We start from the raw sequence: 14,043 nt of genomic DNA on the forward strand, positions 1-14,043 counted from the left end.
TAGTAGCCACCTGTTTAACATTGCAAGAGTTATATTATCACTGTTCTGGTATGAGACAAGAGGTCAATATTAGGATAAGGATGTGGAAATTACAAATGAAGGACTATGGGAGCTGGGCTTGTTTGTGTAAACCCGCTCTATTCTTCGTATGTAGTGTTATACAGTATGACATACCTTGTTGCTTGTTTACATGACTTAAATTACTGTCTGAGATTTGAATCAGATGAGCTGATCCATTACTCATGAAAGGGGGAAAATGAACATAAAGTTTACATCCAAAATGTATGCATGGAAACACGAATACCAGGGAATATTGAGAGCAGCGTAGAAATTGAAGGAGCAGTTGTACTAAGAAGAGTTAGAGAAGAGATGATTGAATCTCCGTGTTTCCTGGTGACTTGTGTCTAATGATAGGCAAGTCAGGTAACTAGCCATACCATGAGGAGGAAGCAAAAAAGGCGGAAGTGTAAGTTTGCTTCACCTGATCAAGTCTGACCACAAGTCAGAGACCACTATGATGACACAACACATGTGTTTGATGGATCCTTTCTGTATCCTCCTCTAGTCTACAGACTGGGTCAGTGTATCATGTTGACAATCTGCCACGCCCTCGGGTCTTTGATTATAATCATTTTTTTTTTTTTACTTAAAACATGTATTGTAGTGCTTACTGTGCTGCTGTGGGCTATCAAGTACATTATTAATAGGGGCTTTAGCTGTAACTATGGTGTCTGCTAATAGCAGTATTTTGCGACATCTGTGAAACACAGTAAACTTGAACACTGTGTACAACTGGAAAGCACAAACTCATAAGTACCTGGAAACGTCTTAATTTGTGATAGTAGCAAATCTAAGAACAATGAACCTGCTGCCGATAACCTCACCACTGAGTCTCAGCAGTGCACAACACTGGGCCCATAAGGCCAAGTGAAAAACATAATATTCATAGGGGTCAACGTGTCAATTTTAGCAGCGTAGCCAATGGTGTAGCTGGAATCCTGCTTCAGATACAGGAGGGGCCAGATCAGGTTTCCTTGCTGAGACACGAACACACAGGCAGTAAAAATAAAGGGACACAGCGTCCCACACTTCTAAATGTGAAAAGTTCCAAAGACACATTTATCACTCTCTCCTACTGTATCAACATTATAAAGAGATTAAGAAAACATGTCCTATCTAGTTACCACGCCATTGGTCTTGTGACTATGGAGGACATACCGTCTGGTCTTCTCCTGTGCAGATGGGCAGATGACATGTAACAGGAATCCACAGCGTCTATGACAGCACATGACCTCACATGATAGATGCGGGAACATTGTAAATGCAGCAGCGTGTATTTGACAGGGTAGACAGGCTCTTCAAACATCAGACCAGGCCCTCTGAAGAGGACAGCACCATCCATGGCCAGGACATGTCAGGGTTTGGAGAGGATGGTGGCCGGGTTGACGCCGCAAGGTATGCAGGAGATGGCCTCAGCAGATTCACCAAACTTGGGGTTATTTCTGTATGTAGTGTCCTTGCGGAGGAAAATAGTATAGGACACAGGGTGTAAACATATAGCACTTTGGCTTTATTATTGTGCAGTTGAAAATTAAAAAGCCAATCTGAGCTATAATAAATGTCGTCCAAAAATTGCTTGAACAGGTTAATATCCGCTCATTAATACCCAGCCACCATATTCTTATTTATTCTACTTCTGTTACAGTCATTTTAATTCCATAGCGGCACATGACCTCCAGCTGCCAGTTCTCAAAATATGCTGCTAACCGCTGTCAGGGCAGACCTGTTAAGTAATATGATTAATTCACCCACACTCTAAAAGCTGAAACTGCAGTGTGTGATGTAACGATACAGTAATAACAACCTGCAGAGCTCCAGACTGCTGAGACATGGAGATGGATTCGGTTTTCATTTTGGAACGCATTTTGGAAAACTATCCACTCATAGATGACTCTTTGGACCCAAGGCCTCGTCTTAAAGGGGCCGTCTTTATCGATAGTTTTGTCTTCCCCTTGGGGGATTACCTAAAATAGCAGTACTTATTTTCTTTCTTACCGTATCATAATACAAAATAGATTTGCATGGACATTAAATATTGTAGTGTTTTGTTACATTTTGAACTTCCCAGTACGAGAACCAATAGTGAATAGTTTGACTACACTAAAGGTGGCTGGACTTGTCACTCTGAACTTTTGCTTACATTTTTGCTTGCTAGGATGGCGATTCAAACTCAACATGACCTGAGGTGGGGAAGGAGGAGCCCTAGCTTAGACACACTGTCACTAGAGCTCTCTCTTTCTCTCTCTCTTGGGTTCACCCTTACTTCCCCCTCTGTACTGCCCCCTCTCTGTCACACACAGGTGCGCACACAAACACACACACAGCTGAAACATACACACACAAATAACTGAAACATAATCCAAACGAGGGACTGGGCTATCTCTAATGAAGATAAATGCTTCATCCTAAGGGCTGTGGTATACAGTATACGTTAGACTGAACTGGGAATGTAGTTGAGAGCATTTAAGTGGGTGGCAGGCTGTGGGTGTTTAGCTGTGTTGTCAGGACTTTATGGCTTTTCACACAGGGTTGGTCAGTCTTTCAACGTCCCTAAGAGCCTCCTGGTCAAAAGGCAAATCCGCATGAGCTGGACTGTCAACAACCTGTGCCATGACATTAATGAAGGAATCAACCTCTTGTGGACTATAGGCCTTTGTTGTTCAGATCACCTTGGTGATGTCTCATTAAGCTTTTTGAATAAACAAATACAATATAGCTAATATAGATATTTACATTTTGTGATCAAGGATATGTGATGGCACAGACCTTACTAATGTAATGTTGTTGTGTTCCCTTGGGCATGATGAGTCCACTAGCCTTCCAGACTGAAGAGAGGTGCAGTTTGGTGTACACCTTTGTACAAATACAATATAGCCTACACTTTAAAGTTTGTTTGTCTGTTTTTAATCTCCTCTGGTAGCCAACTACTGAGAAAAGGAATTGACTCCTGTATGAACTCATAACTTATTGAGTCACTCCTCGTCTGAGTCAATCAAAGCCATGAAAGGATGGAAACTGGAACTGATATGCCTTGATGCCAAAACACAGTGGAAGCCTCTCACATGATTTCAGCAGCGTGGCACCAAGTTTCCCTACTGAATCGTAAGCAAGGTGCTGCCCTCCTCTGGTTAGGAGAGGGAGAGTGGTTTGCCTGGTTACCCACCAGGGGGTATAGACTTTCTTTTCTCATATTGTCACACTTCTCTACGGGGGTGTCACAGCGCCTGACTGTCACTACACCCCGCAGGCTTCAAAGGTTTCCTTCCTGTCCATGGAGCTCAGCTCACAATGGAGGAAAATGTATTTGTGTGTATTTTCCTCTGGGTCACAACACACATCCTATGTGCACGTTCTCAGGAGAGATGACGGAAACCGTCAATAACTATTTTTTTCTCATTGAGATACAGGACAAGGTCTCTCCCATTCTGCTGCATTGTTTTATTCTCAATTCACAAAGGCATAATTACAGGCATTTAAAGACTGTACAAAAGGTTAATAAGAAGAAGAGGTGTAAAAAATATAGAAAATATACAAATGCATTCAAATCAATAACAGTTAGGAGAGGGAGTTGTTCAATGGTCTGAATAAATTAGAGAATAAATATTGATGGTGGTCATTCAAGTTGTCCGTCTTGCTCTGATCCTTGTTCTGGTTCTGGCTCTGGTTCAGGCCGGGGTTCATGGTCTGGTTCGTGCTCTGGTTCTTCTGACTCATGGTCATTGTGGTTTAACTGGGCATACTCAACTGAGCCTTGCTGAAATAGACAAAATAAAATACAAATGACAAGACGAAGCCAGTGTCTGTTTCTACAGTATCTGTGTATTCCAGGAGTTTCCTCCTCCTGTGTTGAATCTTATTTTCTCCATAAGGGGTCCCTCTAAGACAAAACAAAGTCATAAGGTCTATGTACTGTATGTACAACAGTACTGTTACGTACATGAGTGTATTTGTTAGTACATTGCTCTACTTACGCCGTCAGCTTGTTCGGACTCTGACTCACCTGCAAAAACAAGAGCACGAGACAAGCTCAGGAAAACAACACCCTCCACCCCGAGCCTCCCCCTTCCCCAAAACAACACCCTCCACCCAGAGCCTTCCCCTTCCCCAAAACAACACCCTCCACCCAGAGCCTCCCCCTTCCCCAAAACAACACCCTCCACCCAGAGCCTCCCCCTTCCCCAAAACAACACCCTCCACCCAGAGCCTCCCCCTTCCCCAAAACAACACCCTCCACCCAGAGCCTCCCCCTTCCCCAAAACAACACCCTCCACCCAGAGCCTCCCCTTCCCCAAAACAACACCCTCCACCCAGAGCCTCCCCCTTCCCCAAAACAACACCCTCCACCCAGAGCCTCCCCCTTTCCCAAAACAACACCCTCCACCCAGAGCCTCCCCCTTTCCCAAAACAACACCCTCCACCCAGAGCCTCCCCCTTCCCCAAAACAACACCCTCCACCCAGAGCCTCCCCCTTCCCCAAAACAACCCCCTCCACCCAGAGCCTCCCCCTTCCCCAAAACAACCCCCTCCACCCAGAGCCTCCCCCTTCCCCAAAACAACACCCTCCACCCAGAGCCCCCCCCTTTCCCAAAACAACACCCTCCACCCAGAGCCTCCCCCTTTCTCAAAACAACACCCTCCACCCAGAGCCTCCCCCTTCCCCAAAACAACACCCTCCACCCAGAGCCTCCCCCTTCCCCAAAACAACACCCTCCACCCAGAGCCTCCCCCCTCCCCCAAACAACACCCTCCACCCAGAGCCTCCCCCTTCCCCAAAACAACACCCTCCACCCAGAACCTCCTCCTTTCCCAAAACAACACCCTCCACCCAGAGCCTCCCCCTTTCTCAAAACAACACCCTCCACCCAGAGCCTCCCCCTTTCCCAAAACAACACCCTCCACCCAGAGCCTCCCCCTTTCCCAAAACAACACCCTCCACCCAGAGCCTCCCCCTTTCCCAAAACAACACCCTCCACCCAGAGCCTCCCCCTTTCCCAAAAATAACACCCTCCACCCAGAGCCTCCCCCTTCCCCCAAAAAACACCCTCCACCCAGAGCCTCCCGCTTTCCCCAAAAAACACCCTCCACCCAGAGCCTCCTGCTTTCCCCCAAAAACACCCTCCACCCAGAGCCTCCTCCTTCCCCAAAACAGTCTGTCCTCTGACTCCGCTTGACAGATGCACCCTGTGTTTGGATTGGATTGTAATAACAGGAAGTTCCCTTTGACGAGAGCAGGAAGTGGAAAGCTGGCTAAGCGGACAGCTTAACGGCACCCTCTCTTACTGATAATGCAGATGTTTAGAGTTAGGCCTGGCCTGGTTTTCTGCATGGCACATTTCTCAAACCCCAGAGAAGAAGCCCATCTAATTTGCTGTTTCTTAGTGTATAGAGGGCTTCAGTGAACATCGAACAGGATGTTAGTCTTACCTTGATTCGAATTCCGCACTTCGCTGTACACAGTGTCTGTGCCTTTCTTCACGGGGGCTAGAAATGCATAAACAAATGCTTCATAGGGACATAATCAAAAAATGCAAGTGGACAGCTCATGATTATTTGACATTAAGCAATAGATTAATAATAATGTTGACATGCGTATTTGAAGCCTAGCACCTCCCAGCTAAGAGGATGGGTCAGTCTCTTACCTCTGGTGGGGTCTACCTCCTGGGGATGGACCTCAGTGTATTGTGGCTCAGGTACCTCAGTAGTTTCCTCTCTGGTCTGGTCGTCAGACTCTACAATAGTCACACTTAATGTTAGACGTGAATAGTTACATAGTTACATAGTCCTACTGTTGAAATGTAGGAGTTGACCTCATGAACTCTGGTGCACTCACCTGAGCCTGAGACGTGATCACTCCAGACGCTCCTTCCCATGACCCCAGGAGTGACTGCAAAACACAGAGACCAGGGGTAAGTCATACAGGACACCGGTCACATCCAATTGGATGAAACATTCATTGCTTTGCCATATTAGGTATGCATCCCCTCACCTGCTCTTTACCCTGAGCCAAGCTAGGAGGAAGGAACACACAGAGAGGAAGAGAGATGACATCCTGAGAGGATGAAGTGTTGGAGCAAGGTTAGGGCTGAGATGGTAGGGGTCTGCAAGACTCCAACTTTCTATCATGGGCCAATGGTTTAGTAGGGTGAAGTCCTGACAGCAGATATAGGTTCTACTGTACAGTAAATCAGTAGACAGATCTTACCATTGGCAGCCTCATTGACTTTTCCATGGGTCAGTCTCAGAGTCTCGTCTGTTTTAGTGCTTGCTGGCTTCCTGAGAGAGGGGAACAAGAAAACACAATGAACAATTAAACAGGAAACTCCTATATGACCTTTATCGCTTTAATATTCACATCTTCCCAAACAAAGAATTGTGCATCACTGTACATTCAATGGTTTGTGAATAGACTATGTTAGTATGATGAAATCAAAGCCAGGCCTACTCACACTGAGAGTTCCACTGTTCTCTCTCTTCTGAATGGAAGAAGGCATTTCTTAATGAGGATGATGATGAGAGACACTGTGAGCAGGATGCAGAATGCTGCGATCAGCCCCTTCTTCCAGCCAGCCAACTTCACTGCAGACAGCAAGGTTACAGAGGTTACCTCAGGTCAAGTTCAGCCACAGCGGGTTTAGCTAAAGGACTTCTAGTCACACACCAGTGTGTTTGTGTGATAATACTTTCATCTGCAAGATCCCTTCCCCTCTCACCTCCAACAGTGACCATGGCACTCCTCTGGCTGTCATTGGATGGGTTGTTAGTGACGCAGTAGTATCCGCCTCCATGCTCTCTACTGACACCTTGAACCGAGTGGGATAATCGCATATCGTTGGTGGTCTTGGACAGCAGGGGCAGGGCACTCTTTGTGTGATACCATGTGTAGGTGATGGGGGGCGTGCCCCGCTGGACAGTGCAGGTTAGGGTCAGGTCCTCCCCCTCAGCCACGTCCCCCATGTTGGGTGTCACGGTCAGTACTGGCCTGGACACTGGCTCTGTGGGAAATTAATGTTGTTGAGTCAATCGAGTAAATCTACTATGTCATCAGTTAGACTGACTGTACCAGCATCTCCCTTTTATAAGCCAGAGCCATATGTATGTATGTATGTATGTATGTATGTATGTATGTATGTATGTATGTATGTATGTATGTATGTATGTATGTATGTATGTATGTATGTATGTATGTATGTATGTATGTATGTATGTATGTATGTATGTATGTATGTATGTATGTATGTATGTATACATTTGGTTCTGTTATAAACAGGTGGTGTGGCCAACTCACCTATGATGGTGGCAGTGCGTCGGAGGTGCTCTCCTGAGCTCTCCACGTGGGGCTGATTGGGGTAGTTCTCGGCCTTGCAGGAGAAGCTGTGGATGTCAATGCTCCTGTGGATGGAGGTGATGTTGAAGAGGGCCAGATCCCAGGGACTATGGACCACCCTGAACTCAGCTTGTCTGTGGGGGCTCAGCAGGGTGTAGGTGATGGGCAGACTACCGTTGTCACTCTGACACTGGAGCTGGAAGGGCTTGCCCAGGATCAACCTGTCCCCTACCACACTCAGAAGAGGGACTGACACAGGCACTGACAGAGGGAGAGTTAAAAAGAGAGAACGAATAAGACAGAATGAGACCAGAGAAGAGAAAAACTGTTAGAAAATAAAACACATGCAATGTTTGAAAATGTTGAATGAGAGTGTTTTTAATATGACCCCATCCACTGTCAGAACAGAAATGACAAGATTGTTATAATGCTGTTATTGCATCAAATGGTTGTTTTATGCAACATAATAAGGGGTTGTTAGAACACTCATCTATCTGTGTGTGTTCTACTGAAAGTGAGCCTCTAGGAGATTTAACACTGACAGAAGATTTACAATGTCTTCTGGGTGATAAACCTAACAAGACCACATTCCATAGCATGATTAGTGTCTGTGTGCCTGACTGGAAGCTACCAGGGAGAGATGGCTCGGGGCCAGACCCTGGTTTCTACACAATGAGAAGTTATTACAGCAGATACTTATAATTCACAGCAGACAGTATCTTTCATACAAATCTTAAACTTGTAACCCATTCCATACATCTGTTGTTTGTCATGTAGACTGAAGGGGGTGTATCTTGGCTATAAAAGACCTTTGTACCTTTGTATTGAGGCTCTCAACGAATCATCTGAGGGTGATTCGTCAACCAGCCATCATTATCGTAGGGCACTCAATCGATTAACTTTATATGTGTGGGTTGTATTGACCTGCTTCCTTATTAATAATTGAATAAAGATTCAGTTTAAGTATAGCTCTGACTTCTGTGATACGTTTGTCTCTCCTCATTTGAAAGTAAAGAAATTAACCACCACACCACACAGAGAGACTGACCTTTTGCCTTGAGGACAATCTGTGTGCTGTTTTTGAAGATGTTTTTGGTTTGACCTCTTCCTTGGGCTTGGGCCTGGCAGGAGTAATTTCCATTAAGGGAGGGGTGTGCTGTGGCACTGTAGTTCCCTCCCGATGTCACTAGGACCTGGTTCCTGTACAGGGAGTACTTCACGTCCCCAATGTTGATTCTCTCATGGGAATAGCGGTCAGTATCACAGTTCAGTGTGAAGCGCTGTGTCTCAAACACCTCTCTGGGCTTCATCACCAGGACTGGCTTGGAAAACAACTCTGTGGGGATCAGACAGAAAAAGCAGAGTGTCAAACATTAAATTCAAAGATACTTTGGCATGGCGAAAAATTAAATTCAAAGATACTTTGGCATGGCGAAACATTAAATTCAAAGATACTTTGGCATGGCGAAACATTAAATTCAAAGATACTTTGGCATGGCGAAACATTAAATTCAAAGATACTTTGGCATGGCGAAACATTAAATTCAAAGATACTTTGGCATGGCGAAACATTAAATTCAAAGATACTTTGGCATGGCGAAACATTAAATTCAAAGAAACTTTGGCATGGCGAAACATTAAATTGAAAGAAACTTTGGCATGGCGAAACATTAAATTGAAAGAAACTTTGGCATGGCGAAACATTAAATTCAAAGATACTTTGGCATGGCGAAACATTAAATTCAAAGAAACTTTGGCATGGCGAAACATTAAATTCAAAGAAACTTTGGCATGGCGAAACATTAAATTCAAAGAAACTTTGGCATGGCGAAACATTAAATTCAAAGATACTTTGGCATGGCGAAACATTAAATTCAAAGAAACTTTGGCATGGCGAAACATTAAATTCAAAAAAACTTTGGCATGGCGAAACATTAAATTCAAAGAAACTTTGGCATGGCGAAACATTAAATTCAAAGAAACTTTGGCATGGCGAAACATTAAATTCAAAGAAACTTTGGCATGGCGAAACATTAAATTCAAAGAAACTTTGGCATGGCGAAACATTAAATTCAAAGAAACTTTGGCATGGCGAAACATTAAATTCAGTTAGAAAACGCTCACTATTACATCATGTGGCCCAACCTTTTACAACACAGTCGGACATCCAATACTTGCCTTTGACTTTGATGCTCTCATAGGCTTCTTTCTGCACATTGCCTCTGTCCGCCTTGCACACATACTCCCCAGAGTCCTCTGCCAGCACTCTGAGCGAATGATTGAGACTAATGGAGGCTGTCTTAAGCACCCTCTTGTCCTTGGTCAGGAAGACCACCACATTGGGTGGGGGGTTCACCACTCGACAGACAAACTCAACAATGTCACCCTCAATCACGTCTTTACCAGGAAGAATGTTCATGACGGGTGTGATGAAAAGTTCTAATGATACAACAGAAGAACAGAGAAACTCTTTAACCCAACATTTATTTTCTTACAGGTGATCAAATATTGAAGCACACAGAAGCATAATGCCCATAGCTACTATAAATCTGAACCGGTACCTTCCAATGACAAATGCAACAGTTATAGTCAGCATTCAACCCCACTCTTACCTTTGACCATGACCTTGACAGTGTTACTGTTGTTGGACCTCCCAGCGTCGGGCAGCATGATGATTTCAAAGTAACAGAGCAGGTGTTTGTCCCCAGCATACTTCAGCTCCAGCCTGGCCTCCACTGAGTTCCCATTGGCCCACACCTGCTTGATCTTCTCCTGGTCCTGGTAGAAGTGGAAGAGCAGGGAGCCAGACTCATCTGGGGCGCTGCAGGTAGCTGTCACCTCTTCCCCCTCAAACAGGATCTGGGAGGTCACCTGCAGCACAGGCGTCTGTAAGCCTGTGGTCGAACAATCAATGTCAGTCACTAGGATGTCACATACCATGCATCATCAGGAGGAAAATACTTGATACTGTATGTACCTACATATAATGGATTACGAATGAAGATATTTTTATTTTATTTTATTTAACCTTTATTTAAAAAGGCAAGTCAGTTAAGAACAAATTCTCATTTACAATGACGGCCTACATCGGCCAAACCCTAACCCGGACGACGCTGTGCCAATTGTGCACCGCCCTACGGGATCTAGAGATCTAGAGAGTTTTACCAGAAAGTCAATATAATCATGGATCCATTTCAGCAGTACCTGTGACGGTGAGTCTGTGGGTTCTGCTGCCTTTGCTCTTGTCTTGAACTATGACCTGGCACTTGTAAGTGCCAGAGTTGGCAGCCCTGGCCGGGGTGAGCTGGTGAAGGACCGCAGGTTCGGTGGTGTTTTTGGAGTAGACCAGGACATCGTCTCGCAGGAAGTTGAAGCTGTGTGTCAGGGGGTGGGACTGGTCATGGCTGACGCTGACCTCACAGTTCAGGTCCAACAAGGTCCCACTGGTTACCTCGCCACTTGGGTCCAGTTTGAGTGTCACACTATCTATGGTGAATACTGGACAACCACACACACACAGACACACAAAGACACCATAACATCCAAGGCTAATGCAAACTACTATTTGGGGTACAAAATAACCAAGGCTAAATTGACTATTCTTCAAGACTAGCCAGGGATTTCCCTCTGTGCTTTCTCCTTTACAGTGCAGGTAGAGTCCTCCAGACAGAGGAAGGCCCTTCCCTGGTGCCTGGCGGCCCTCCACAGTAAGCAAGAGGTGTGCCTGGCGGCCCTCCACTCCACTGCACAGTAAGCAGGAGGTGTGCCTGGCGGCCCTCCACTCCACCGCACAGTAAGCAGGAGGTGTGCCTGGCGACCCTCCACTCCACCGCACAGTAAGCAGGAGGTGTGCCTGGCGACCCTCCACTCCACCGCACAGTAAGCAGGAGGTGTGCCTGGCGACCCTCCACTCCACCGCACAGTAAGCAGGAGGTGTGCCTGGCGATCCTCCACTCCACCGCACAGTAAGCAGGAGGTGTGCCTGGCGACCCTCCACTCCCCCGCACAGTAAGCAGGAGGTGTGCCTGGCGACCCTCCACTCCACCGCACAGTAAGCAGGAGGTGTGCCTGGCGACCCTCCACTCCACCGCACAGTAAGCAGGAGGTGTGCCTGGCGACCCTCCACTCCACCGCACAGTAAGCAGGAGGTGTGCCTGGCGAACCTCCACTCCACCGCACAGTAAGCAGGAGGTGTGCCTGGCGACCCTCCACTCCACCGCACAGTAAGCAGGAGGTGTGCCTGGCGACCCTCCACTCCACCGCACAGTAAGCAGGAGGTGTGCCTGGCGACCCTCCACTCCACCGCACAGTAAGCAGGAGGTGTGCCTGGCGACCCTCCACTCCACCGCACAGTAAGCAGGAGGTGTGCCTGGCGAACCTCCACTCCACCGCACAGTAAGCAGGAGGTGTGCCTGGCGACCCTCCACTCCACCGCACAGTAAGCAGGAGGTGTGCCTGGCGACCCTCCACTCCACCGCACAGTAAGCAGGAGGTGTGCCTGGCGACCCTCCACTCCACCGCACAGTAAGCAGGAGGTGTGCCTGGCGACCCTCCACTCCACCGCACAGTAAGCAGGAGGTGTGCCTGGCGACCCTCCACTCCACCGCACAGTAAGCAGGAGGTGTGCCTGGCGACCCTCCACTCCACCGCACAGTAAGCAGGAGGTGTGCCTGGCGACCCTCCACTCCACCGCACAGTAAGCAGGAGGTGTGCCTGGCGACCCTCCACTCCACCGCACAGTAAGCAGGAGGTGTGCCTGGCGGCCCTCCACTCCACCGCACAGTAAGCAGGAGGTGTGCCTGGCGACTCTCCACTCCACCGCACAGTAAGCAGGAGGTGTGCCTGGCGACCCTCCACTCCACCGCACAGTAAGCAGGAGGTGTGCCTGGCGACCCTCCACTCCACCGCACAGTAAGCAGGAGGTGTGCCTGGCGGCCCTCCACTCCACCGCACAGTAAGCAGGAGGTGTGCCTGGCGGCCCTCCACTCCACTGCACAGTAAGCAGGAGGTGGAGGAGGAAGGAAAGGAGGAAAACACTTTAACAAACACAGACCAACCGTCCCCTCCCCTGGGAGGGCTGTGGCCTTACCTTGGCTCCTGTTCGCACTCAATACCAACAACACTATTGTGCCTGAGCTGACACAACAAAGCGGGCATTTTGTTCCACATCCTCCCTGGTAATGCTTTTAGAATAGGTAACACATACAGCTCAGCCATGCAGGAGAAAAGGCTGAGACCTGAGCCAAAAGTACTTTGGAGCCAACTTTGCTACTCAGCCTTCGGGGAATAGATACGGTCTGTTATTACAGTTATATGCCACCAGCTCCCTCTCAATACCCCACTAAGAGCTCAGAATGAACTAAGTTGCTGTGAAAAACAAATCCATTACAGTATCTGAGAATGTAGGTGGATCAAAGAGGTTCAACATCTCAGAAGCTTGTTCACATGCTGACACAAAACAATAAAACCAGCTGCGTATTCCGCTTAAAATACCTTCAATAAATCGAATGAAAAACATGAAAATGTCAAGGAAGCCAGACGCTCACAATACCCATTTCCTACAAAAATAACTATTTTGTGTGAGGCATAAAAATAGCCGCTTATCAACCGTAGAGAGGACCAACTGCCCTCAAACTGTCTCCATGCCGGGACTCTTCCAGCTCTCTGGTGCATTTATTAAAGTGGCATCAAATACAGAAAGTAATTGTATCTCATACTTACATGACTGAGCTCCTGCCCCTTGCCCTGTGAGTGGAGATAGATGGAGGGAGACAGAGGAGGAGGAATAAGAATAGAAAGCAAGTGATGTGAGAGACAGACATACATATGAACTAAAGGTAACCTATCTGAGCTCAGAAAGTATAGTAGAGTGCTGGATCCTTACAGAGGGTGAGCAGACAGGTCAGCAGTAGCAGAGGCAGGTAGAGTGGTGGGGAGTCCATCCTGAGTGATGACACTGATTCAGCACCACAGCCAGGAGCAAGAGTGGCAGGCGCTCACATAGGGACAGGGGAAGAAGGGAAAGACGGGCCGGGCCACAGGGAATGAGAGGTGGAGTACGCAAGGAGCAGGAAGGTGGAGAGGGTGGGGCATGATTGTCTATGTGTGTGTGTTACGCCTTCGTCTTATCATTGGCCTTCTTTTTGTTTCATTGACCAGGAAATGACCGCTGCTTCCTCAGGATATGCAAGTTCCCAAATGTAAAGTGCCTTGACTTACCCCAAATTTTGTTATGTTACAGCTTGAATTCAAAGTTGATTCAATTGTTTTTTTCCCCTCACCCATCTACACACAATACCCTATAATGGCAAAATGAAATTTTAGCAAATTTATTGAAAATTAAATACAGAAATATTTAATTTACATAAGTATTCACACCACTGAGTCAATACATGTTAGAATCACCTTTGGCAGCGATTACAGCTGTGAGTCTTTCTGGGTAAGTCTCTAAGATCTTTGCACACCTGGATTGTACAATATCTGCCCATTATTAATTTCAAAATTCTTCAAGCTCTGTCAAATTAGTTGTGGATCATCGCTGGGCAACCATTTCAGGTCTTGCCATAGATTTTGAAGTAGATTTAAGTAACAACTGTAACTCGGCCACTCAGGAACATTCACTGTCTTCTTGGTTAGCAACTCCAGTGTAGATTTGGCCT

The 14,043-nt window shown here is 46.9% G+C and overlaps 1 protein-coding gene across 3 annotated transcripts; it reads right to left on the reverse strand.

The window, feature by feature from the left end:
- Window positions 1-3,478: 3,478 nt before the first annotated feature.
- Window positions 3,479-13,402, reverse strand: LOC120034412 (platelet endothelial cell adhesion molecule-like). 3 transcript variants are annotated; one of them, XM_038980953.1, is made up of 15 exons: window positions 13,269-13,402; window positions 13,106-13,129; window positions 10,589-10,882; window positions 9,997-10,278; window positions 9,563-9,823; window positions 8,433-8,720; window positions 7,346-7,645; window positions 6,771-7,052; window positions 6,507-6,636; window positions 6,263-6,333; window positions 5,891-5,944; window positions 5,700-5,789; window positions 5,485-5,541; window positions 4,032-4,060; window positions 3,479-3,814 (listed from the first exon to the last, which is right to left on the reverse strand). In XM_038980953.1, the coding sequence occupies exons 1-15, from the start codon at window positions 13,324-13,326 to the stop codon at window positions 3,674-3,676; spliced, it is 2,361 nt and encodes a 786-aa protein (XP_038836881.1). In that variant the 5' UTR covers window positions 13,327-13,402; the 3' UTR covers window positions 3,479-3,673. The 3 variants fall into 3 exon arrangements, with proteins under 3 accessions (XP_038836881.1, XP_038836883.1, XP_038836882.1); XM_038980954.1 differs by having other exon boundaries at window positions 3,704-3,814; window positions 3,998-4,060; XM_038980955.1 differs by lacking the exon at window positions 4,032-4,060 and having other exon boundaries at window positions 3,690-3,814.
- Between the last annotated feature and the right edge of the window lie 641 nt (window positions 13,403-14,043).

This window comes from Salvelinus namaycush, chromosome 41, assembly GCF_016432855.1.
Source record: "Salvelinus namaycush isolate Seneca chromosome 41, SaNama_1.0, whole genome shotgun sequence".
NCBI classification, from domain to species: domain Eukaryota; kingdom Metazoa; phylum Chordata; class Actinopteri; order Salmoniformes; family Salmonidae; genus Salvelinus; species Salvelinus namaycush.

Coding starts and splice junctions, on each gene's coding strand:
- LOC120034412 (XM_038980953.1), bottom strand. CDS start 13,326: ATGGACTCCCCACCACTCTACCTGCCTCTGCTACTGCTGACCTGTCTG. Junction 8,721..9,562: donor TGAGAGCATCAAAGTCAAAG/GCAAGTATTGGA, acceptor TGATCCCCACAG/AGTTGTTTTCCAAGCCAGTC. Junction 6,637..6,770: donor TGCCATGGTCACTGTTGGAG/GTGAGAGGGGAA, acceptor TGCTGTCTGCAG/TGAAGTTGGCTGGCTGGAAG.